The sequence below is a fragment of the Ostrea edulis genome, chromosome 5 (assembly GCF_947568905.1).
Source record: "Ostrea edulis chromosome 5, xbOstEdul1.1, whole genome shotgun sequence".
Lineage (NCBI taxonomy): Eukaryota > Metazoa > Mollusca > Bivalvia > Ostreida > Ostreidae > Ostrea > Ostrea edulis.
The window spans coordinates 84908476-84934380 of NC_079168.1; the positions used below are offsets into that span (position 1 = coordinate 84908476).

Here is a 25905-nt window from a genome sequence, read left to right on the forward strand (position 1 = left end):
TCATGCCGCTAGGGGGCACTTCGGGCACATTGTTTACAAATGGCGACGACGTAGAGAAGATTCAACAAGTGGGAAAATTGATTATCAATAATTTGCAGGTAAAAGTTTATTTGGTGTTATAATTTAAATGGCAGTATTAATATATATTCATGTTTTTGATACGATGGTTAAAAATATTCAGATATGAGAGGTCGAAAGTGGAGTGAAATATTTTGTTGGTGCGTTGCCAAGAGAAATGACCACAAATAAGCGGGGACTATATATATTGTTCGATTGACACATAAAAATATCATTAAGTAACTTTTTAAAAGTTAAATCTTTTTTAAAGTTTTAAATGTAGATCTATTATACCCAATCTGTCAGACGCTGTTGCTTTTTATCGTAAACGTGTCATAACAAAGGTTAATAAATCATAATGGGATAAAACGTCTTGTTTTTGCATTTTACTATACAAAATGAAATTTAGTACATTTATATAACATACATGTATATCTTGTATACATTACAATGACAATAATAATGTTCAACAAATAGCACAGATAATTTATTACAAATATAGATGGGGGGAAATTATGTGGGATTGAAATAATGGAGTTCATAAATAAAGGATTTTGAAATATATGTGTTTGAGAAAACATAAATATGAGGACCAGTATTTTGTACAATACACAATTTCCACAGTGCAAAGGAATAGCATTAGGCCAGTACTACTAATTTTCGGACTTGGCTGATGTCTTTTTTAAGCTTGTCCTCCAACAGTTTGGATTTTCCCTCTAACACTTTCTTTGCATTTGATATACTGTCATGTACAGATGTAAACCCTTCCCGGAATTCCCGCTTGGCCTTTGCAAGTTCTTCCTGATGATAACGAGTATGAGTATCGAGTCTGCCTAGAATTCGAGTCTCCACTTTCTGAAATTAAAATCATTGTAGTTCAGAATTATGGTCGTATTATCTAATGCTGGTGATTTTAATTGAGGTCATGTGTACGAATCTGAAGATCTGAAACTCTCTTTTTTTCAATTGCACCCTGAATTATATCAATTCATTTGCAGCAGCATGTATCCCTAATCCATGGAAAGTATATATGTGCTTGTTTTGTAGATATATTGATGTAAAAAAAAACAACAACAAGAACAAAAAAAAACAACTAAAAAAACACCAAGATTTTAAAATTCTAGGTATGTAGATTAACTAACTCTTCAGAGCATGAGAGACAATTTCTTCTAGGTAAAGCAATAAAGTTTCAGGTCCTTAGATAAAGAGCACTTACTGTGTGTGGCATACATACACATGTACAGATTTACATCAGACTTGTCCAAAATTTACTTACTGTGTGTGGCATACATACACATCAATCTAATTAAAATCAGACTGGAGTCTCCAGTGTAACGGTTAGAAAAGGTCTGATTTTAATTAGATTGACATACACATGTACAGATTTACATCAGACTTGCCCAAAATTTACTTACTGTGTGTGGCATACATACACATGTACAGATTTACATCAGACTTGTCCAAAATTTAAGATAATGTTTTGGTCAGAAATTTAAGCATTCATTATTTTTTTTTTTTTTTTTTTTTTTGGTTGAAAAATTAAGATGTGCATTTCAAAATGAAATACTTAGTTTAGTATGTAACTAAAAATTTCATCATTAACAATTATGTGGTGGGAGGGGGGAGGTAGAAATTGGTGGTAGGAAAGGGGGAGAGAGGATGGAAAGAAGTGGGAAAGAGAAAGGAGTAGGAGGAGAGACAAAAGGAAGGAAGAAGAAAAGAAAGTGGGAAAGAAAAGGGGCGAGAGGAAGGAACGATATATTTCCTGTCCACCCCCACCCCATTCCATCCCCAATTATAACAAATGTGTGAAAACATTCAAAACATGAAATTCAATCTGGAAAATAAAGTTTAAGGCTAATTTTCAAAAGATTTCTTTATGAAATAGCATCAATGAAGTCATGATTTAGTTGGTGCTGCAAAAAGGGAGATAACTCTAATTGCTAAAAAATTTACATTGTCAGATAGAAAAGGTTTTTAAATAATATATCCTTTACTAAGCTACATATTGAAAATAAAAATATAATGGCATGTGTTTTAATGGCATATGCATTTACTTGCATATGGACTCTCGAACCATCTCTTGCAAACAAATTCAAAAAGTACATGTTAAGAACTTTAATATTGTCACTTGTTTCAAATCAGTAGTTTTAAGGGGGATACTAACTGCCTGAAGATCCGAGATGACTTTTCTATCATAAGTCAGTGCCTCCTCCAGCTTTTGCATACGGATCTCTAAACTGTACACATTGTCCTCTATCCTTTTGTCAACCTTTTCCTAGAAAAGAAGAAAACTACAGAATTTACTTTTGAACCAATAACATTTCTCCTCTTCAACTGTCCAGTGGAGACAGGTATAAGACAGTGTTGGACTTTATAATCTTGAACTCTCAGGAAGAAGGTCAATGTCAAATGTTTGAGTCAGGCACCTCATCCAATGCTGAACTTATAATCATGTTCAGAATGCAATGTCTAAATGTAAAAGGATTCTATAGTTATGCCCTGGACAAAATTTGGATGAAAAAGGAGGAGATGAGAAGGAGATTATTACACATGAAGGAGCCCAGACTCGAGAGTTCTTTATGTGGATCAGCTACAAATGTGTAATCCTGCAGTAAATGCTGTCTCAGTATGGTTTTTGTCTTTAAGGTTATTTCCCTTTACAAGGTTGAAATTTCCTCTACTTAAGTGCAATATGTGGTGAATCAAAACAACAGGTATATGTTCAGTATATTTTAAATATTGTCTGGGGCAGTATATGATCAGTATCATGTTAGGTAAAAAGAACACAACAGGAAATGTAAGTTACTCCGGTAAGGACCCTGTGGGGATCCAGGTTAGAATAGGTCCTCAATAACCCTCCCCCGTGGGGATCTGGGTTAGAATAGGTCCTCAGTACCCCTTGATTGTTGTAAGAGGCAACTAAATGGGGTGGTCCTTCAGATGAGACCGCAAAAACCAAGGCCCTGTTTCATAGCAGGTGTGGCACAATAAAGATCCCTTCCTGCTCAAAGGCCATAAGCGCTGAGTATAGGCCTAAATTTTGCAGCCCTTCATCGGCAACGGTGACGTTTCCATATGAGTGAAAAATGCTCGAGAGGGATGTTAAACAATATGAAATCAATCACTACACTGGCAAGGGGAGATAACATTCATTAATATATGAAAATCAACTGTAGGGCAGAGCAAGCTTACCAAGAGAGATGTCCAGTTTCCTGTGGCTCTGTCTAAGAGAGACATCATTCTCTCCTCAAATCGATCCCGGTCATTCTCAATGGATAGTTTGTAAGCTGAGAGAGTAGCCTTGACATCATTTAAAATTGCATTGTTCCTCTCCCCAACCAGAGATAGTTCTCGATTTGTGTCCTTTTTCATGTGATTCAGTTCCGTATTCTGTTCTCCATGAATTCGTTCAAGCTCTCCCATCATAGTTAACATCTGAAAATGGTGGTATCATCATTATAATTATTGTAAACTTGAAGACATTGTCATCATAATTATTGTAAAATGAAGATAGCTTTATTTTCTATTATTGTAAAAGTGAAGACAACATTATTTACTAGTATTTTGAGGGTGAATTTTTTTGTGGTTTGAGCAAACTTGACATGTTGATAGGTCTTTCAATTTCACAGTATTGTATGATAGATGGCGTTTTTATGGTGCATTTCATTTTCTCCTCTTCATGTAGCTATTGAATTTGTGAGTATGTTCATGCCATGATTAAAACTCCATGAAGATCAGTGTCTTCTTATGGTACATTTATTCACATTTTCTCTCTAATGAGAGTTACTACTGGAAAATTCTTTTTACGGTAAAACATGGTTATAAGGCCGGTAAAAAACAGTTTGTTATAGCCAAACTTTGTTATATCCAGGAACATTTTCATTATTTCCACTTCATAGGGAAATAACTATCCCTTTGGAATAAGCATGACTTCGTTATCAGTGTGCTTGTTATGAACATGCTTTACTGTATAATTTAGAGTGATCAGAATTCCAACATGGCCACATGGCTTCAGATTAGCCGAGACAAAATAATTATGTGTTTCTTAAACAGCTGCATGCCATGTCAATAGACAACGAAATCAATCTTCTTATCAAAATAGGGTCTTCATGACTATCAAGAGTTTTCTGCAGTTTTGCTACTGCAGCTGATTTAAATACATTTATCACATGATAACTCCTTTATCCAGTGGATATCACCTATTACATAAAATTCAATTATTACACTATGTATTCCTACGTATGTCACAAACGTCAATTTTACGTAGTTTGTTTACAAAATGTCAAAGCAAAATTCCCAACAATACAGTAACAGAAATGAATAACCGAAGGGGGGGGGGGTGGGGTGGGGGGTGGGTGGGTTAATATATGATTAAAAGAATCTTCCATGGTTTGTGATTTTATTTATATCCAACTCAATGTTTTCTATCCCCTCTCCAAGGCTTGGGGATAGAAAACACATAACTTGTTGAATATAAATCATATCAAACCACAAACCATGGCCGGGAGATCCTATTATATCTTTAATTGTGTATTTACTAATCTTCAGAAGTTGTATAAGTTAATTACCATTCATATAGAAGTACATGTGTATCTCTTTACATGTATCAATTCATTCAAGTAGAAAATGAAAAATATCAAAGCTTCAGCTGTTCTAAATAGATCATGTATGTTTTGTCCTAGTCAATCAGAGGCCATGGCAGTTAGGGACAGGTTCAGTTTTATATCATGGGAAAGATTGTGTCCCCACCAATAAGAATATGCAGTGCCATGGCCATGTGGTAAACCTTGTTGATTAAAAAATTAATGGCCTGGCTGTTATTGAGATGAAACATTAAAATGAATGTATGTGACAAAATAGTCAGACAGAACATGAAATGAACCAAACAGTCAGAAACAAAAAAATCATGCTTATAAGGAAAAGAGAATAGCACCAATCTTTAAAAATTAAATATCTCAACAGTAAACATGCTTCTGGCTGAAGTGCTTGGAACAAACAATTTTGATTTGTTATAAATGTAATTTTTTATATCCAATAAGTTTGTTTTAAAACTACAGGGATTGATAATCACTTCGTTGTAAGTGTGAATTCATTATAAATGTGTTTGCTGTAACCATATTTTACTGTAGTATTCATATACATGACTTGAGATCCCCCATCCCTTGAAAAATATACCACCACCACCACCACTACCCCCACCCCCCACTAGTTCTTCTGACCTCTGCTTCCACTCTATGAATGTGTTCCTTTAGATTTTCTCTCATGGTTTGTTGTTCCCGCATAGCACCGGTTATCTCACTGCGACAGCTGTTTATATCCGCACTGTGCTTTGTCAGGGCCTGGTCACAGCGTACAATTCTGCTACGAAGGTCCTGCATCATGGTCACCTGATGGACTTCGATTTTCCCAACAGCAGAATTTGTTCCAACTACTGCCATGTCCCTGTTACGAATTTCATCTTCCAAGGTCTAAATGAAAATGATCCTAATTTATATGTTACTCATACATTTCAGAGATTGTAAACCTCCATCAAGAACCTAGATTCTCTCTTTTCTGCAACTGTTCTCATTCACATGTTGCTCTCAAAATTTATTCAGCTTTTGTAAGTCATCAAACCTATCTTTTGTAAAAATTTGAATGAAATTAATCCTTTATTTTTACATAATTTTGTCCATAGATTAATATAACACATAATCACACACATATATACACACATATTTAAACACACACATAAGGTATAACAGGTATTTTGTGTGGTTGTCCATTTATTGAGGAATTTTACAGATGATATCAATTACTTACTAATTCTCAAAAATTACAATCACAAAATAATTTAAACAACAAATTTGTAATGAGCTACCTTAACAGTTGTTGCACTCTGGGATGAACTTACAGAAATGTCTTTGTTCAGTCTTGACACAATAGCTGTGATGTAGCTGATGTGGTTTTGTAAAAGATGCTTGGTATTTTCCTCCAATCTGTCATTTTGTACACGACTCAGGTTCTCTATGAAATCCTCCCGGTTGTCGAACGCTTTCTGTATGAGGCCCTCGGTCATCCTCTGCTGGTCATTCAAGGCTTTGGCCACCTGTTCCTGCTGAGATAGAACCTGACTCTGTTGCTCCAGGGCCTTTGCCACCTTATCCTCCAGAACCATGAGCCTCCCTGATTTGGGAGTGACAATACTTCTGTCATTATCGTAGGATGTCCGTAATTGTCGACGCGGACTTTGAACACGGATGGCATCATAATCTTGCTCTACAATCTCAAACTGATTTTTGTGATGTGATCGTCGTAGCTGTGGTAACACCACCCCTGTCTGAGTTGCCATTCTGTTCAGTGTCTTGGTTTTTTTTTTACTGTGTATTTTAGTTAATTTTGCTTTTCAAATGGATAGTTGCACTCTGTCTGAAAAGGATAAATGATCATAAGATGTTCCTTTTACTAAATCTATTCATCTGAATTGCCAAACATTTAATAATTTTTTGGCGTAAATGCACAACTAATTTGAATATTTAAAGTAAATTTTATATTTTTGGTACATGTCATGGAATGATATTGAAAGTGTTATGAATTCTTTGTTGAAAAATTCAACATAGTAACCTGATCTAATGGTGTATGTGACTGCAAATTCAGCCACCATTATGTGTCTGTGTTCAGAGATTTAAAACATACTCAAAGAAGTCATTAAAGGGGACAATTCTAAAGATTTCAATTAAATTTTATTGAAGTATGGTGGTGGTTTTCAAAATTTTGTCAAAAACTTGTTGAAAATTGTTTGAATTTCTTTGTTGAGATGATGAAAGGTATATTATTTGATCTGGAGAAAGGCATTGTACTATGAAATAGAAAAGGAAGGTATCATGGAGAACTTTAATGGCTCTATGGTGACGATCCCCGTCTAAGTGTACTACATTAGATAATTAGAACATTCATTAACATGTACATGGTCTAGTACAATCTGATATAATGGTACGTCACAGGACTTGTGTATTTTATGTCTCTATAGATATACACATACTATTTTGTTAGTATTTTACATTTGGGATGTACTTCCATTAAGCCTTAGTCTAAGAATGGTATTTATTGATAAAGGAATGAAAAATTTCATCATAATTTTTTCATTAGTATGTTAAACGACACTTGCTGCAGACAAATTTTTTTCCAAAAAATGATGAAATGAAGAGTTAATTTATCTTTTTATAATTAAAATGAATACAATTAACAGTATGGAATGAAATTAATTTTTCAACATTGAAACATCATAGAAAATTTACGAGTTTCTTACTTTTTATGAATTTTGTTTTCATGTACGTATCACAACCAAACTAAGCCAAAAAATGTACATCAACCCATGCATCCATACTTTATTTTGTGTCAAGTGTCTTTAATCAAATAATTGTTAACAAAAGTGTTATTCATTTCCTCTGTATAGTTATGTATTCACTGGAGTTTGTCCAAAACGTAAATTAAATGCAAAACGTTATCAGATTTCGATGTTCATTTTGGGTTGAAAGAAGATTTTAAAATGTTGACAGTGACAACTGTGGCAGCTCTCTCTCTCTCTCTCTCTCTCTCTCTCTCTCTCTCTCTCTCTCTCTCTCTCTCTCTCTTCCCCCCCCCCAATGGCAAATTTGCAAAGTATTTCAATCTTTAAAAGTAGTGACAATTTGTTGGAACATACATGTATGTGTAGCAATGTCCGCGTTGACTAGCATCTTAGAATTCATTTTACTCGTTTTCTTCAGAAGTATTTGACCTATAAATTTCAAACTTGTCCACCTTAATTTATCCCTGTCTTTTGACCTTGACCTCCAAACATTTGTTTTAAAGTCTGACTTATTTTCTGCTTATTAAAATTATCTGACATGCAATTTTGAATAGTCTATAAACAGACCTCATAGAGACTACTAAATGCACACATCCGTTACAACACAGAGACAAGAACATACAGTTTCTTTATCTAACTTCTGTATGTGTTCATATTTTAGCATAATATCAAAAGAAATAGTGCAATCCTATTGGTCACTCGCTATCAGCAGTATCATGAATTAGCACTAAAAATACTTGGTGTAAATTTTTGATTGATACACATTGTGCCAGAACAACTAAAATATGAAAATTGAGTGCCACTAGATCTATATGAGAAGTAAGGAGTATGGAGTCCTATAATAACACAGTATCTAAACACTAAAATTAGAGAGTTTATCTGTAACTTATACCGGTATCTAAACACTAGAGAGTTTATCTGTAACTTATACCAGTATCTAAACACTAGAAAGTTTATCTGTAATGTATACCAATATCAAAACACTAGAGAGTTTATCTGTAACTTATACCAATATCTAAACACTAAATTAGAGAGTTTATCTGTAACTTATACCGGTATCTAAACACTAGAGAGTTTATCTGTAACTTATACCAATATCTAAACACTAAATTAGAGAGTTTATCTGTAACTTATACCAGTATCTAAACACTAGAGAGTTTATCTGTAACTTATACCAGTATCTAAACACTAAATTAGAGAGTTTATCTGTAACTTATACCGGTATCTAAACACTAGAGAGTTTATCTGTAACTTATACCAGTATCTAAACACTGAATTAGAGAGTTTATCTGTAACTTATACCGGTATCTAAACACTAGAGAGTTTATCTGTAACTTATACCAATATCTAAACACTAAATTAGAGAGTTGAGTGCCAAACGTAAGGAGTCACACGCAGAAGACGAGAAGTTTATGCCTCCGTGATTAGAAGGGGAATATTGTTCTATTCTGTCTTTTTTTTTTGTTTGATGCCTCCGTGATTAGAAGGGGAATATTGTTCTATTCTGTCTTTTTTTTGTTTGATGCCTCCGTGATTAGAAGGGGAATATTGTTCTATTCTGTCTTTTTTTTTGTTTGATGCCTCCGTGATTAGAAGGGGAATATTGTTCTATTCTGTCTTTTTTTTGTTTGATGCCTCCGTGAGTAGAAGGGGAATATTGTTCTATTCGGTCTTTTTTTTGTTTGATGCCTCCATGATTAGAAGGGGAATATTGTTCTATTCTGTCTTTTTTTTGTTTGATGCCTCCGTGATTAGAAGGGGAATATTGTTCTATTCTGTCTTTTTTTTATACGATTTTGATAATAACTTTTGAAAATTACAAGAAACGTACTTCATGAACAGTTCATTTTGATTTTTAAAGGTAATTGTATTGAAATCATCTGATATTATAGTATATAAGTATATAATGTCATTGTATTGAAATCATCTGATATTATAGTATATAAGTATATAATGTCATTGTATTGAAATCATCTGATATTATAGTATATAATGTCATCGTCTTATCTGTGTTGTATATATATCCTAAAATATATCCTAATAAATATCCTGAAATATTAGTATATTATTTCCTTTTTTCAAGATTTCAAAATAGTTTTTAAACATTTGGTTAATTTTAAAAATTGAAAATAACCATATTATGGAAGGAGTGATACGAGGTCACTTAGAAATGAATTTCTCATGGTAATGTACCTCATTCATAAAACAAATATACCCAAAAAACAATGAAGAACTTTTAAAGTAAATCAGTTAATGTATTTTTATTTTTAGACAATTTTGAAATCGAACTAATACACTACCAATAAAAATGAATTACTTACATTTTATTTCGGTAACTTTTGAATATTTAAAGTTTTTGTATATATTGAAAAATTACTTACAAATTTAGTCATGATTGATCCACCTCCAAGTTTTGTGTATTGATATTATAAAGTTTAGTCGAAGGTTCATAAGACAGAAATCACTTTCAGACTTGTATCAAATCCAGCTTTCTGATTGGCCGTTTGATTGACAGTTAGATATTTCACTATATGAGAGACACATCCCATCACATTTCCAAAACAGATGATCGTCTTGGGGCACATCTGGTTCTAACAATTTACAAGAACTGAAAGAAAATTAGCTTTATCATCATTGATCACAAACTTTGTAAAATAAAATCAAACCCTTTCTCAGGTTTAAAGCGCTTTCTTCAAAATAGAAATAAGAACTTTAATAATCAGAAATTGAAATTGGTGTAAAGTTTGTTCCTCCACTATGCCTCGTGACATGCCTAATGATGTTTTTGTGTGAGAACCAAAGTAAATGGACTGTGAAAGGATGTATTATGTGATGACATAGAGACTTGTGTTTGTTTGTCAATATAGACCTTGCCTATACCTTCCCTACTATACAAATCACTATACAGCAAGCAATGATTGATGTCTTTGTCAAATTCCATGGAATCAGAATTCAAATTCAATGCAGTCTCGGGAGATTCCATTCAGTATGTTTCATATAAGCACTGGAAGGGTAGGTTCCCAAGACGTTTAATGGTCTCTTTAAAATTCATGTCTATACTTTCTTATAATGGATGCTCATACAACTCTTGAGTTACCATTCTTGCATACTAGTTGTTTTATACATCAGTATTTCATTTCATAATATAAAGAATGAAAAGTAAACATTAATTTGAAAGATGAGCCTATCACCATACTATATGGATCGAGGTCTTTTCCACCAAGAATTAAAAAACCTTAAGTCATTGAAATAAGTGCATGTGGCTGTAGATTTTTTTTATTGAGTATTATTGGGTACAAAATCTTGAGCTGCATTCATGGTGTGCCCTCAGGCGAAATAGAGGTAACACTTTTATGATGGTTTTTCTATCTAAGATTAACATCAATTTCATTTTTGTAGTGGAATGAAATAATCTAATGTCCTGCTTTGTTTTGAGAATATGTAAATGGCTTAAATTTTTCTTTCCCATCTCTTTTTGATACTAGATGGCTAATGTACTAGAAATGACTGTGAATATTTGTTTTGCAAACAGCATTTTACAAATTTAAATGTTCGGTTAGCTCTTTAGAGAAAATTAGAATATTTGATGTGTTTTGAAAAAAACGCGAAGAGTCTTAAAATCGTGATCTTATAGTTTATTTGTGAATGACTATTAAACTGTAGAAGATTTTATGTTCTTAAGAAATATATCCCACTGGTATTTGAATATTCTGAAATGTTTATAAAACTAACCAGTGTATCATATCATTGATTATGAGTTTCTCTTATAACTGTTCAAAGCTACCATGATGCAGAGACCTTTCTTTTTAAATTCTCTTCCTAAAGACCTTTGATTCCCATTTTTGATCTTATGCTGAGTTGGTTTGATAAGAGATAGTGGATAGGAGGAACTGGCACAAGATTTGTTCTCATATCACCTCCTTCATTATGAAATGTCCGATTTCACCCCAGCATACGCCACCTCCTTCAACATTATATGACTCTGCTGCAACTTTGGCACAAGAATTGTTCTCATTCCACCTCCTTCATCATGGATTGTCCACTCCACTCCCGCACACACCACCTCCATCAGCATGAAATGACAAGTATCGCTTCAACTCCGGCACAAGAATTGTTCTCATACCACCTTCTTCATCATGAAATGTCCACTATAACTCTGACACATGCCACCTCCTTCATCATGAAATGTCCACTGTATAACTCTGACACACGCCACCTCCTTCACCATGAAATGTCCACTGTATAACTGACACACGCCACCTCCTTCACCATGAAATGTCCACTGTATAACTCTGACACACGCCACCTCCTTCATCATGAAATGTCCACTCTATAACTCTGACACACGCCACCTCCTTCATCATGAAATGTCCACTCTATAACTCTGACACATGCCACCTCCTTCATCATGAACACCTTCATCATGAAATGTCCACTTCCACTCTGGCACAAGAATTGACCACATGCCACCTCCATCATTATGAAGTGTCCACTTTTTATTTCAAAATGTATGATCATACAGTTGAACTCCTACAAAAAAAATTATGTGTGCAAACAATTATTTATTTTGTACATTATTACCTTCACAAAGCATACTATTTTCTGATCAAATATGAGTCAGCAAATTTATCCCCATTTTTAGATATATGGCCTTCCTACTGACTTTTGAGTTAATCCCTTAGATCAATCAGTAGATCACTGGGCTGACATGGTAGAAGTCCCAGGTTCAATCCTCAACAGAGGCAACACAAATCTGTTACATCTGGCATTCAGCGCGGGGCTTGGATTACTCTCTGGCAGGTGAAAGTGATTGCCCCCAGAACTTCACCCAGGTGCTGGTTGGGATGTCTCTCTCTCTCTCTCTCTCTCTCTCTCTCTCTCTCTCTGGAGGGGGACAAAGTGGTAGTGTTAGATACTGTAAATTCCTAAATATACGCGAGGAATTTATTATCGCGTAATTTCGCGAGAAACATCCCTCGCAAAAAAATATTTCTCGCTTTTATTTTTATATTGCTAAAATGCATGCAAAAACACTTTATCAACAGAACACTCGTGAATTTATTTTCAGACACATGATTTGACGTCTACGAGTCATTTCGCGATAATAAGTACTCGCGTAATATAAGGAATCTACAGTACATGACCTTCCTACTAGCAGCTTTGGTTGCAGCCCTTCAGATTAATCGGTACTTAGTACTGGACTGTCTTACCAGAGGTCTCAGGTACAGTCTCTGTCACCCTCTAGTGATGTAGATTCTCTTAATTGGGACACATACTTTCATTTTCAAATATTTACATTCACTGAATCTTTTCTTTCATATTTCTTTTGAAATTGACATTTGTTTCATCTGCAACAATGAATTCATGTTTGTAGCAAAATAGTTCAATCCGGTCTTTTAGTACCACCTTGTCTGTGTAATCATTACCAAATATGGAGCGTCATTAAGGTCAAAAGGTGCACTGGCTGTTCCATTTAATGTAACGAATGGGTCAACCATATGGTATTTATATTCTAGTACTTAAATGTAGTTTGTATTTTTAAAAACTGCATAAAAATATAAATATAAACAATAAAATGTTTACGCAGGTTATGAATTATTTTCTGCAATGCTTGCTGACCTTCATCATCTGATGAAACAACAAAAAATTCAAAGCACTTTATTGTTTAAATGATAAATATGATTGGTAAAATTACCACCAATCCAGATTTAATGTTACTGTTGCTTCATCTCAGCATTCCAAGTTTCTAATTGCTTGCATTGCTAATGATTGAAATTTACATCTGAAGCAGCTGCCAGGAGTAAACATGTCCACTTCAATGATTTCACAGTGAACTCATCTGTAGAGGTCACATTTGATGCTTTGTTTGAACAATAGTGAAACTACATGGGTTTATAAATAAAACACTGTCTCTGCTCTTCTTTGCCCTAGCTGAAGTTGTCCCGGAGATAACCTTCAGTACAAAAGAAATATAGTACACTAATAGCATAAGAGGCTAAGCATTACACAACCAAAAAACGAATAACGCACGTTAACTGTAGATTCCTGCCTAAATTTTCAACTTATATATTTTCAAAAGCTTTGCAATTTTGCTAACGAGATTTTTTTAATGCTAAGTAGAATTTATTAGTAATTGATTATAATCAACTTTAATACTAGTGTTCATTAATTATTTGTTCTTAATTACAATTCCTTTTGATTAGGAGTAGAAAAATCTGTTCCTTGAAATCAGGCTATAAAACATTATATATTTTAAAATGATTATTAATATAGATGAATTAATTACCATTTGATTTGTCAAATTACTTTTATTATTGAGTAAAAAATGGTTAATCTATATGTTTTGGAAATTTATTTGATAACCCCGAAAATATGCGAGTGAACATTTTCGCAGTGTTTTGGTCTGTAAACATGTTCCCCTAATGTGAAACACAAAAGTTTTGGTATAAAGAACAAGGTACGATTGTGTACATAAAAAGGCCCCCAAAAATTCTCTGATTTAAATGAGTCTTGAATCAAACTTGATCTGTGTTTTGAATAAGTTAAATATATACCAAGTATAGTATCTCAACTTAAATATAAGTTATTTCTTATTTTATAGCATTATTACATCATGAATAAGAGTTTTTCCCGCCTTTTTTCAAAAAGAGCTTGATAACTGTTAAATTTCATCCAGATTATTGCTTGGGAAAAGGTGTGCCCATCCGTCAAGTAAAATGAAATTAATATATACTGTGTATTAAGAGAAGATGAAAAATGTGTTTGAACATAAATTTGATCGACGCATGGGCTGTATGTTTTCTGACAGGAAAACACCCTGAATTTATGAAAATTTTCATTTATTTTTGCATTTTTGGCAATTTTATGCCAACTTCACGCTCCTGTCATACAACACAAAGCAATTTTGGATCAAATTAAACGTAGTTTGAATTTGCTTATATATTCCTTATTTGAATGCCAGATTTTGGGACTCTTAGACTCCAAACTATGAAAATAAAAACGTCTTACCCCAAATCCTATCCTTTAGAATTGATGTATTATACTCGGTTAAAAGACAAATCTTTTACCATTATAATTTGATGTATTTACTTACAGTTTTCTAATTATCACACATATGCACAATGGCTCGTCGTGGCCAGCTTCCAGTTTTACGACCTCCATATGACATTCAAGATGAACCATTCCAACGTCCAAGTCCCCGAAATAATGAACCAGAGACCCGAATTATGCCCTATTCTGGAAACAACACAGAAAGACAAAGTCGTGGTCCTTCTCGGCTCGATCTTCTGGAGGAGAGATTAGCACAGCAAGAGAAAAATTCCCAAAATCTGGTGGACCGAGCTTTTAAAATTAAAGAGGATGTCATTGACAGTTTGAATTTTACTCATGGAACTTGGCAGGAAGAAAAACATGCCAGAAACATGCTCCAGGAACATATACGCACCATTACTGCTGTTGTCAATCGGCTCAACAATGATATATCAGTAAGTAACAACAAAATATTAATAGATAACAAAATATCAGAAATGAAAATATCAGTAAATAACAACAAAATATTAATAAATTACAAGATGCCAAGAAATAACAACAAAATATTAATGAATTACAAGATACCAAGAAATAAAAAAAATATCAGTATAACAACAAAATATCAGTAACAACAAATTATCAATAAATAACAAAATATCAGTAACAACAAATTATCAATAAATAGAAATATCAGTAACAACAAATTATCAGTAAATAACAACAAAATATATCAGTATATAACGAAATATCAGTAACAACAAAATATATCAGTAAATAACAACAAAATATCAGTAAATAATTAACAACAAAATATCATGCAGCATCAAAATAATAAATGCCAGCTCTCCCGGTCAGCAGTGTAGACATGATTGCTGGTGAAAAGCATGTGATGACCAGCATTGGATGCAACACTGTTTACATGGCCTCAGTAACAATTGTCCAAGCTAATTTCTAATGACTGAACTCCCGGCACCCACTTGTCAGATAAGCAATATTATCTGGTATTTGAATTTACCAAAGCAAGATGTCATTAGAAAATAGATTTTGTAGTTTAAAGAAATGCTGCCTAGATCCGAAACACAATTCCAGATAAACGAGACCAACTCCATTGAAAAATTGTCCAGAAACTGAAGCATCCTGACATCTGGCTTCTGGATATCTGAGGATCCTCTGTACTGTGCATACACTTTCAATGAAGTCAGGCATTATGCCACATGTACAAATCTTGAAGCATTATTCTTTTTGTAGGAATTGTCGCATACGTTCCACAAAACAAATGTATTCTAATCTTCCTGTATGGTGAGATCACTAAATGTAGTTGGAGTCTCGTTTTTGCATTTTCTCATTCATGCCCACAAAATCGAATCTTTTATGAAGACAAAAAAGTGAACAAACATAATCCAAAATCATTGAGCATATAATTCTTTCAAAACACGAAATTCTGACCTCACAGAAGTGATGTATAGCATGTTAAACATAAAGATAAAATATGAATTGTCTCTTACAACAGCAACTGGAAGATAGCGTTCGTCACCGTGACAATGCTACCTTGGGAACCAACAATGCTGTAAAGAATCTCGAAGTACATCATGTGGCCTCCCTTACAGATCTCCGTGGACGAATCGTACGGTGTGACACCTCCATATCTCGCCTCTCCACAGAACTGCACAATGCTACAGCTGCCATTAAACAAATGTCACAGCAACAAAATGACATGCAAGGAAAAATCATTGAGCGGATCCATGAAGTAGAGGCACGGGTAGGTACAAAACTGGGGGAAATCATTGAACGGATCCATGAAGTAGAGGCACGGGTAGGTACAAAACTGGGGAAAATCATTGAGCGGATCCATGAAGTAGAGGCATGGGTAGGTACAAAACTGGGGAAAATCATGGAGCGGATCCATGAAGTAGATCAAGGGACAGGTTAATGGTATAAAAATGTCCTTATTTACAATCATGCAAGTATATATACTTGAGCAGACAATATAAAAAAAATATTATAGTACCTAAGAGAATATAAATACTGTAAATAACTTTTTATTTCAATTGCAAGAATTTTTTGCATACCATAATCCTAAGGTTACCTTGACATGAAAATTAGGTTGTCCTTAATAATATTGTGTATTTACTGCAGATCACTCTTATTTCCTGAGACCTCATTTTTGCAAGGATACATGCAATGATATATATTTTTTTATGAGACATTAAACTTTCGTGAATTATTATTTATTGCACAAGTCTTCTATATTTTAGAGTTATTTGTGCAAACTAAATTTTAGCAAGCAACTAGTTTCATGAAGTTATGCATAAATAATGCTCTCCCAAGTAGAAATGATTTTGAGCAAATTAAATTTTTTGAAAATTATTTCTCTCTGATAAATCCAACGAGACAAGTTCTTGGAAATGAAGTCTCATCGATATCAGTGATTTAGAGCATTGGGAAAGAAAATATATTAGTGAGATTTTAATATTTTTTGGCAATATTTTGTCATTCAAAGTAAATAGAGTTACTGTAGATATGTGTGTCCCTAAGACTTTCAGTTTGTAATTTTACTTGATCGTGAATCCAGAAAGATGTAGTGTTCTGGTATTGTCTGTCGCTAATGTTTATGAGGGCGATATTTTGATCATTTGTGAAAGTTTCTTTTTGTGTATAAATCAGAAATATTGATCTCACAAAAATATAATCTCGTGAAAATTTGCAGGTCTTCAGGACAAGTACATATAAACATTGTTCTAAAGTGAAAAAAGTCATCAATATGTAACACAGATACATATGTGAGGGTTGTCCCAAAATTCTGTGGACAAGCGGCATTTCTTAGTTATCTAACATCACTGAGAAATTTAACTCGTACATCATAAAGAGCAAACAATTTTCAATAAAAAGATGTAAAAGGTTTCAATATTAATTGACATTAAATAGGAAAAAATCGGTCTTTCATCATAGAGAAGCATAAAGCGGCGCAATATAAAAAATAATGAATTAAAATAATTGATGAGGAATTACAATCGCAAAAAAAAAAAACATTGTTCATTTCATTTCTGAGAGTATATTTTTATAGAGGAGTCTCGCATAGATGCTCATTTATATACCCATAAAATTTTATCATTATGACGTAATATTTGAATGAATTATGACATATGGTGCGATAGTTAGGAGGTGCAAATATCCAGCGAAATGATGACATCAGTGTCAAAGCGGCACACCAAGAAGTCATAAAATTTTGCAAGGAAATTGGCTTTACTCCAATGGAGACTCACAAGAAGTTAAAATTGACAGAATCGCAAAGAAAAGTTCTCGTTCCCTGGTGTTCAAATGACACAAATTATTTTCTAAAGGATGTGAAGACTAGTCACCAGGAAATCGACGAAAAAGCGGTAAAATGACTGGATGACACTATTCAGGAAGACAGACATCGGACCATACAAGAGATTGAAGAAATTTTGGGAATCAGCGGATTGTCTGTTCACCGCATTTTATCAGATAATTTAGGAATGCATAGGGTGTATCACATTGGGTACCTCAGCTTTTAAAAACTGAAGAAAAACAAAGAAGGATTTCATGTTCAAAGGATAATCTTACATGTAAAACACCGCGAGAAAATCTTTACGTCGCAAGTTGCGCTGCCGAGCACAACCTTATTGTAAAATAATTCATTTTCTCGAAATAGCTAAATGAAGCACAAAGTTGAAATTTTGAGTATTGGTCAACAATGGTATAATTAGTGATATATAGCAGTTTTTATGAAATTAAGTCGATACTTTAAAAGTTATAAGCCCTGGCAGTCCATGGAATTTTGGGACAAACCTCGTATACATGTATTATTATTATAGTAATTTAACTTATCCAAAGAGTCGGATCATGTCGAGTTTGATCTGATGACCCACACCTGTCAAAGAGATATGATCCAACTATTATAGTAATTATGATAGATTTATTATCTATCTCCTTTAAGTATTTTTAAATCCATGTTTATAAGATGCTAAATATATTCTAAATTATCAAAAACACAAACATTGAGTGAAGTTATTTTTTGTGTACACAGTTTTGTCAGGATGCATCAATATTTTCCACAAAAAACGTTGCATTGATGTATTGTGATGTCATCAGTTTCAGAGATACATGATATGGATTCAGAAAACCACAGTGTGGTGATCCAGAAAGTCAGATCACATTCTGAATTTTACGGTATTATTGATGGGTATATGATAAATATTATTATTACTACAGTAACTTGATCCGAAGAGTCGGATCACGTCGAGTTGACAAGTGCAGATCATCAGATCACACGAGACTGTAGTAATGATAAATTTATTATATACCGCCTTCTGCATTTTAAATTCACATTTATAAGATAATAAATGTATAATCCAAATTATCAAAAACACAGACTTACCATGAAATTATGTTTTGTGTACGCAGTTTTGTTTGTGACACGGTCAACATTTTCCACAAATAACCTTGCGTTGATGCATTGTGACGGCATCAGTTTCAGAGGATACTTATACGGAATCAGAAAACCGGATCACACGCTGTGAAATCCACAGTATCAACAAACGATACATTGATGGGTATATAATAAAGATAATTATGAAACAATGTAACCCACATACAGGTTATTATGAAACAGCTGAATAAGAATTTACATCTACTGAATAATTTTTTGGCTTCCAGTTGGTATCAGTTCAGAACAATCAAGAACGAGTGGCTAGTGAGAACAAAATGAAGCTACAACATTTAGAAGGAGACACTGGTCAACAGATGGCAACATTAGACAGTCGGACACGGAGCATCATCGATGACCTGAAAAATTCATTGGCCTTGTATCAGTCTAACTCTGACGGTGAGCGAGAAAAACTGGAGGCCAGGCTGATGTCAAATTTAGAGAGAATCTCAGGAGCCAAAGACAATCTTATAGTAAGGAGTGTTCCATCAAATATGTTGTCTACTGGGATATCGTTGTTAACAAGAATAAAGTCATTGTGTTACTGTTTTATTCATTACAGGAAAGAGTTGAACGAAAGATAGATGAGAGTAACTTCGTGACAGATAACAGAATTCAGAAGATAGAGGAGGCTATATTGGAGGAAAAGGCCAAAATAGCAGACATCGAACATGTAAGAGATAGATACAGTAAAACATGATTATAGCAGACATCAAACATGTAAGAGATATATACAGTAAAACATGATTATAGCAGACATCAAACATGTAAGAGATATATGTACAGTAAAACACGATTATAGCAGACATCAAACATGTAAGAGATATATGTACAGTAAAACACGATTATAGCAGACATCAAACATGTAAGAGATATATGTACAGTAAAACACGATTATAGCAGACATCAAACATGTAAGAGATATATGTAGTTAAACATGATTATAGCAGACGTCAAACATGTAAGAGATATATGTACAGTAAAACACGATTATAGCAGACGTCAAACATGTAAGAGATATATACAGTAAAACATGATTATAGCAGACGTCAAACATGTAAGAGATAGATACAGTAAAACATGATTATAGCAGACATCGAACATGTAAGAGATATATACAGTAAAACACGATTATAGCAGACGTCAAACATGTAAGAGATATATACAGTAAAACATGATTATAGCAGACATCGAACATGTAAGAGATATATACAGTAAAACACGATTATAGCAGACGTCAAACATGTAAGAGATATATACAGTAAAACATGATTATAGCAGACATCAAACATGTAAGAGATATATACAGTAAAACACGATTATAGCAGACGTCAAACATGTAAGAGATATATACAGTAAAACATGATTATAGCAGACATCAAACATGTAAGAGATATATACAGTAAAACATGATTATAGCAGACATCAAACATGTAAGAGATATATACAGTAAAACATGATTATAGCAGACATCGAACATGTAAGAGATATATGTAGTTAAACATGATTATAGCAGACATCAAACATGTAAGAGATATATGTACAGTAAAACACGATTATAGCAGACGTCAAACATGTAAGAGATATATGTACAGTAAAACACGATTATAGCAGACATCAAACATGTAAGAGATATATGTACAGTAAAACACGATTATAGCAGACATCGAACATGTAAGAGATATATGTACAGTAAAACACGATTATAGCAGACATCGAACATGTAAGAGATATATGTACAGTAAAACACGATTATAGCAGACATCGAAAATGTAAGAGATATATGTACAGTAAAACACGATTATAGTGAACCTCAGGGCCAGCAAAAAAACGTTCGTTATAACCAAACTTCATTATATCCATTAAAAGTTTTGTTATTTTTCTCTCATTTTGGAATAAAAATCACTTCGCGATAAGCGTATTTCATTCTAATTATGTTTGTTCTAAGTGTGTTTTACTGTATTTAGATATTCATGTAAAGAATGTAGAAAATCTATGTATTATGGAGCGCCAAATTAACAGAAACTCAAATAATTAAAGATATCTTTAATTATTTTAAGATAGATGCATGCAACAATTCAATTAAAGATCTCTTCAAATGATTCAAAATTTCTTCAATTCTGTGTGCATCAATTGAATTATTGATTATTCGGCTGAATTGATGTGCACAGTAATTGAATTGTTGCTCTCTTTTAATTCAAACAAGAGATGTTTGTAAAACACATATGCCCCCCATGGTGCAAAATTGAAAAGGGTTATACAGACACACATCATTTAATTGAGATTAGTATCATCAATTCAAAATATTGAGCAGATAATATCTTCCTATGTCAAGAGTGGATTGACCATGTGACCTAAAAATCAATAGGGGTCATCAACTCCTGAAGATGTACCAGTGTACCAAGTTTGATGTCTGTCAAGCAAAGGGTTCTCAAGATATTGAGCGGACTGTATATTCCTATGTCCAGTTTGACCCTTGACCTTTGACCACGCGACCTCAAAATCAATAGGTGTCATCTTCTCCTGATGATGTACCAATGTACCAAGTTTAATGTCTGTCAAGCAAAGGGTTCTCAAGATATTGAGCAGACAGTATATTCCTATGTCCAGTTTGACCCTTGACCTTTGACCATGTGACCTCAAAATCAATAGGGGTCATCTTCTTTTAAAGATATACCAGTGTACCAAGTTTGATGTCTGTCTAGCAAAGGATTCTTGAGACATTAAGTGGTCAATATATTCCTATGTCCATTTTGACCCTTGACCTTTGACCATGTGATATCAAAATCAATAGGGGTCATCTACTTTATAAGATGTACCAGTGTACCAAGTCTGATGTCTGTCAAGCTAATAGTTCTCAAGATAATGAGCAAAAAGTATATTCCTATGTCCAGAGTAGATTGACCCTTGACCTTTAACCTTTTGACCTGAAAAACTACAGGGGTCCTCTTCTTTTCATAACCAATCCACATATGAAATATCATTGCGATCAAGTAAATGATTCTCAAGATATTAAGTGGACAACATGTCGTCTACCGACCGACCAAGCGACTAACCAACAGGTACCGACAGGTGCAAACCAATATGCCCCTCTTCTTTGAAGGGGGGCATAAAAAATTAATGATATCAACAATGGCTTTGATGTGCACTACAAATCAATTGAAGAGAGCAATAATTTAATTGATGTGTGTATCAATTCAGTTGATGTGTGCAATAATTGAATTATTGCTCTCTGTAATTGAATTATCCACATTTGAATTAATGAAGTCTTTAATTGAACTGTTGCTCTCTTTAAAAGAATTGATGCAAGCATTAATTCCTTATATAATATTGTAGATAATTAAAGATATCTTCAATTGAATTAAAGAGATCTTCAAATCAAATACACTGAGCTCAAAATTAATTTTCACGAACAATATTTCCACCACATTGATGCGCACATCAATTGCATTCATGAAAGCAATATTTGATTTGATGATCACATCAATTGAATTGATCAATACACATCATCAAATAATTAAAGATATCGTCAATTATTTGAGTTTATGTTAATTTGGAGCTCCATGATGTACAGCCTTTCAAATGGAGAAATACAATTAGTTAAATTCTATGGATTTGTAATTTTAAAAAAATATATAAATAAATAGCATTTTGTATGTAATTACATGTATAATTCTTTTGTAATGAATTTTGATCAGTACATGCATGCTTTGCAAATGAACCAACATAAGGAGACATCACCACTAATTTCATGTTAATTTGATATCGGAAGCAATGCTCAATCTACATGATGCAATTTGCATACACAAAATGTAGTATACAAGATTATGAAGCACATCTTTTCGTGGAAGTTTTACACCAGATACATTTATACGATGAATCTGGTTTTAAGGGATATAAATAGACCCAAGTCAGAGTCACCAAGTTATGCACATTGACAATTCAGGGTTTTGGCCTGGGTGGCAGTAAGGTACTGTAAATGAACGGATGGATCTGAATGTTTTTTGTCCTGTAAATGAACGGGTGGATCTGAATGCTTTTGTCCATTGTTGCAGGCTTTTCTAACAAGCTGACTGGTCATTGTACATGTAGTTCATTTCTATACAAAGTTGGGATTGACAAAGCATTTGACGTGAATTACAACCAAGCAACTTGTGTCTAAACCGGGTGAAGAATTTACGCCAGATACAATATTTTGGGGTTGAAATTCCATTTAAAGAAATACAGATAATTGGAGATATTTGATACTGCAGAATAATATACTCCAATATGATTTATGTAGGGTATAGGCCTAGGTGCTGAACAGGTACTGAATGAGCTGACATTGTATCTAAACCTGTATCGTCTGATTCAAACTGCTTAACAGGGGATACAACTCTGAAAGTTGACTTATAGAGTTATTCCCCTTATACTTGTTCTGTTTGTCATAAAATTATGCAGTGATGATTGTTAACTCTGGTGTACATGTATATATACAAATGTGTATATATACATATGTGCTGTGAATATTGTGATTTAATTATGTTTTAATCAAGTTTTCAGTTGTTTTAAAGTTTGCTAACACAGATTTAAAGAGATGTAGCTATATGTACATGACATGTGTTATCTCATTGAAATTTTTATTAAAGATAAAAATTGCACATCAGTTTTAAAAATCTAAAAATAATATTGTTTAACATCATATTTTTTAACAATATTTCAATTCTTACTGCACAAAAATGTAGTGATATAAATTATAATATCAATCACTTTATTTTCATTCAGCATTTGGAGAACAAAATAACGTCTCGCCTGGAACAAATGGCTGTTACACAAAAGGAGGAATTCGCACGTCTGAAACGCGAGACCCGAGAGGGCTTCTCCACAGTTCACGAGAGCATCACCAATATGAAGACTGTAATGGAGGGAAAACGAAAACTTCTGGAGGACCAGTTACGAAAGGAAATCAGTCAAATCCGCAAAATGGTGGTTCTAGTGTGATGTGAAAACTAGCGCTCTGTAAAACATCAGGCTGTGTTCAACCCGATCCAAGACAATGTTTTTTGTATGCATCAACCACCATTACACAGTTTGAAGTATATTTAAAATCAGTGAAGGATACAATGAATATATCTGTGGGGAAAATTAACAAATATTTTAATGTTTTAAAACATAAATAAGAACAATTACAAAACATACAGTCTACTGTGGATATATAGAAATTCAGGGGACCAACCTAGATTGTTCATTATATCCAAAGTTCAATATAACTGATGTTAAACCATATCAATAATGTTACTGGGGATTTATTTTCACTTCAATATAACAGAGAGTTCAGTATAACCGACTTTGACATAAGCGGAGTAGACTGTATTATACATGGAATATGGAACAGTTCGATCTGACACTATAATTCTCAGTATTAATATATTCTTAACTGTAACAGTGTACCATTAGTATAACTGACAATCACAAAGAATCAGTATGAAACCTTCACCTTGACCACCGAGTCCCTGCAGTTCAAGTTTTCTCTAAGCACCTCTGTATAATTATGAATTTTGTTTTAGAGGTCCAAGGGTAGCACGTTGAATTTTGATCTTAGGTGCAAATGTATGTGGGAATTTGTGAATTGTTTTGTTAATAAAGTTATAATTAACCAGGCACTGCTTTAATCGTTGAACCAATCAATTTGTCTCAGTGTGCATTTCATGCTCTGTAAATGCATGTAAAAATGGATAGTTTGTGTGTAGTATCATTATTCGTTTGCAATGAAAACCACTGTAAAAATATAACGCGTTCACCAGTGGTCATATAAGGTATAAATGTTGAACTTGTTTGTATTGTGGGAGAACTGAATGAATGGGGAATTTATACTCCCACAATACTAACTTAAATAAGACATGTATTCTTTATATCTATAATCTGTTTATAATTCTTTATTTTAGTTGTTTCTTTTTACAGATTTACAAGTCAGTGTTTTTATCAAGAAATAGAAAGAAACAGTATATTTTATTATGACAAAACATTCGTTAATAAAACATTATAATGCATTTCTTACTAGAGTAGTCCCCCTTTCATTATGAAATTTTTTTAATCATTATGTGCACTTTGTATTTGCATTTTCACAATCATGCATTTTGCAATGCAAGCTAGTTCTTCCATTTAGTCTGCATGCTCATTTTACATGTCATCCTGTGATGTAGAACGCCAAGAGATTCATTTAATAAAGTAGAATTTTTGTTTTTTCTTTGATTTTTCTCCTTTTTCTTCATACGTTGACGAGTCTGTTTCACATCACAAGGCCAGGTGGACTACAATTGAATCAAGGCAGAATCACCTTGAATCTTCTGCGCATGTGTATTTAAAATTTAAAAAATGGTGGCAGTGGGTGCAGTATAATTTAAAAGTGTTTACCAACATAATTGAACTGAATATTTTGTGCCAACATTAATGTAGTTAGCCTTTAGTCAGGGATCCAGAAGATTTAATTATCGAAAACTTTGCTATCTTCAAATGAAACTATCCCAAAATGCTGTGCAAGTATTAACCAATCAGAACACAGGACTGATAGAGCCGTATATACTTGCCTATAAGTCGGTTGTATATTTTGTGGGCTATTTTGGAGGGATTTGCCATTGACCCACTTTAGTCGGTATAACTTTTTTCCAAGAATTGGTTGACAATTTCTAACATTTGTTTCAAATAATATTTTTCTCAACGAATCAATTTCAATAATATACACTTACAAAGAATAAAATCATTAAAATATGTAAATACTTGTACGTTATGCATATAATCCTAGAATACATAAATAATATAATGTGTCCATTCAACGTAAATTATGATAATCGTCAGAGTACCAAGTTGTTTAAAATACATTACGCTGTCCAGAAAAAATGCTAATCTTTTTAGGACTTGCCTATAAGTTGGATATAGAGTTTTGGACCAATTTTTAACTCCCAAAAATCTTACTTATAGGCCAGTATATACAATAATCCATCTAGCTCTACAAGGGAACCAGGCTAACATGCTGTCTTACTAATGGTCATATATATATAAT

The 25905-nt window shown here is 33.4% G+C and overlaps 2 protein-coding genes across 10 annotated transcripts; one reads left to right on the forward strand and one right to left on the reverse strand.

The window, feature by feature from the left end:
• The first annotated feature begins 18 nt into the window (after positions 1 to 18).
• Positions 19 to 25097, forward strand: LOC125651613 (protein FAM81A-like). 8 transcript variants are annotated; one of them, XM_056166582.1, is made up of 7 exons: positions 19 to 98; positions 14486 to 14874; positions 15930 to 16178; positions 19097 to 19339; positions 19429 to 19539; positions 22813 to 22836; positions 23631 to 25097. In XM_056166582.1, the coding sequence occupies exons 2-7, from the start codon at positions 14512 to 14514 to the stop codon at positions 23844 to 23846; spliced, it is 1206 nt and encodes a 401-aa protein (XP_056022557.1). In that variant the 5' UTR covers positions 19 to 98; positions 14486 to 14511; the 3' UTR covers positions 23847 to 25097. The 8 variants fall into 8 exon arrangements, with proteins under 8 accessions (XP_056022557.1, XP_048736253.1, XP_056022562.1 ...); XM_056166584.1 differs by lacking the exon at positions 19 to 98 and adding an exon at positions 10210 to 10402; XM_056166583.1 differs by lacking the exon at positions 19 to 98 and adding an exon at positions 10606 to 10732.
• Positions 429 to 10084, reverse strand: LOC125651610 (protein FAM81A-like). Of its 2 annotated transcripts, none has more exons than XM_048880294.2 (6): positions 9772 to 10084; positions 5954 to 6464; positions 5280 to 5528; positions 3253 to 3495; positions 2225 to 2335; positions 429 to 912 (listed from the first exon to the last, which is right to left on the reverse strand). In XM_048880294.2, exons 2-6 carry the CDS (start codon positions 6389 to 6391, stop codon positions 697 to 699), a joined length of 1257 nt encoding a protein of 418 aa, XP_048736251.1. In that variant the 5' UTR covers positions 6392 to 6464; positions 9772 to 10084; the 3' UTR covers positions 429 to 696. The 2 variants fall into 2 exon arrangements, with proteins under 2 accessions (XP_048736251.1, XP_048736250.1); XM_048880293.2 differs by having other exon boundaries at positions 5954 to 6468.
• Positions 25098 to 25905: the final 808 nt, after the last annotated feature.

Excerpts from the sequence above, each read along its gene's own strand:
- LOC125651610 (XM_048880294.2), bottom strand. The coding sequence starts at position 6,391 with ATGGCAACTCAGACAGGGGTGGTGTTACCACAGCTACGACGATCACAT. Across the intron at positions 5,529-5,953 it reads GACTGAACAAAGACATTTCT|ACCTTGGAAGATGAAATTCG; the intron begins GTAAGTTCATCC and ends ATTTTCATTTAG. Across the intron at positions 2,336-3,252 it reads GAAACTGGACATCTCTCTTG|GAAAAGGTTGACAAAAGGAT; the intron begins GTAAGCTTGCTC and ends CTTCTTTTCTAG.
- LOC125651613 (XM_056166582.1), top strand. The coding sequence starts at position 14,512 with ATGGCTCGTCGTGGCCAGCTTCCAGTTTTACGACCTCCATATGACATT. Across the intron at positions 16,179-19,096 it reads TCCATGAAGTAGAGGCACGG|TTGGTATCAGTTCAGAACAA; the intron begins GTAGGTACAAAA and ends TTTGGCTTCCAG. Across the intron at positions 19,540-22,812 it reads AAATAGCAGACATCGAACAT|GGTTTTGGCCTGGGTGGCAG; the intron begins GTAAGAGATAGA and ends TTGACAATTCAG.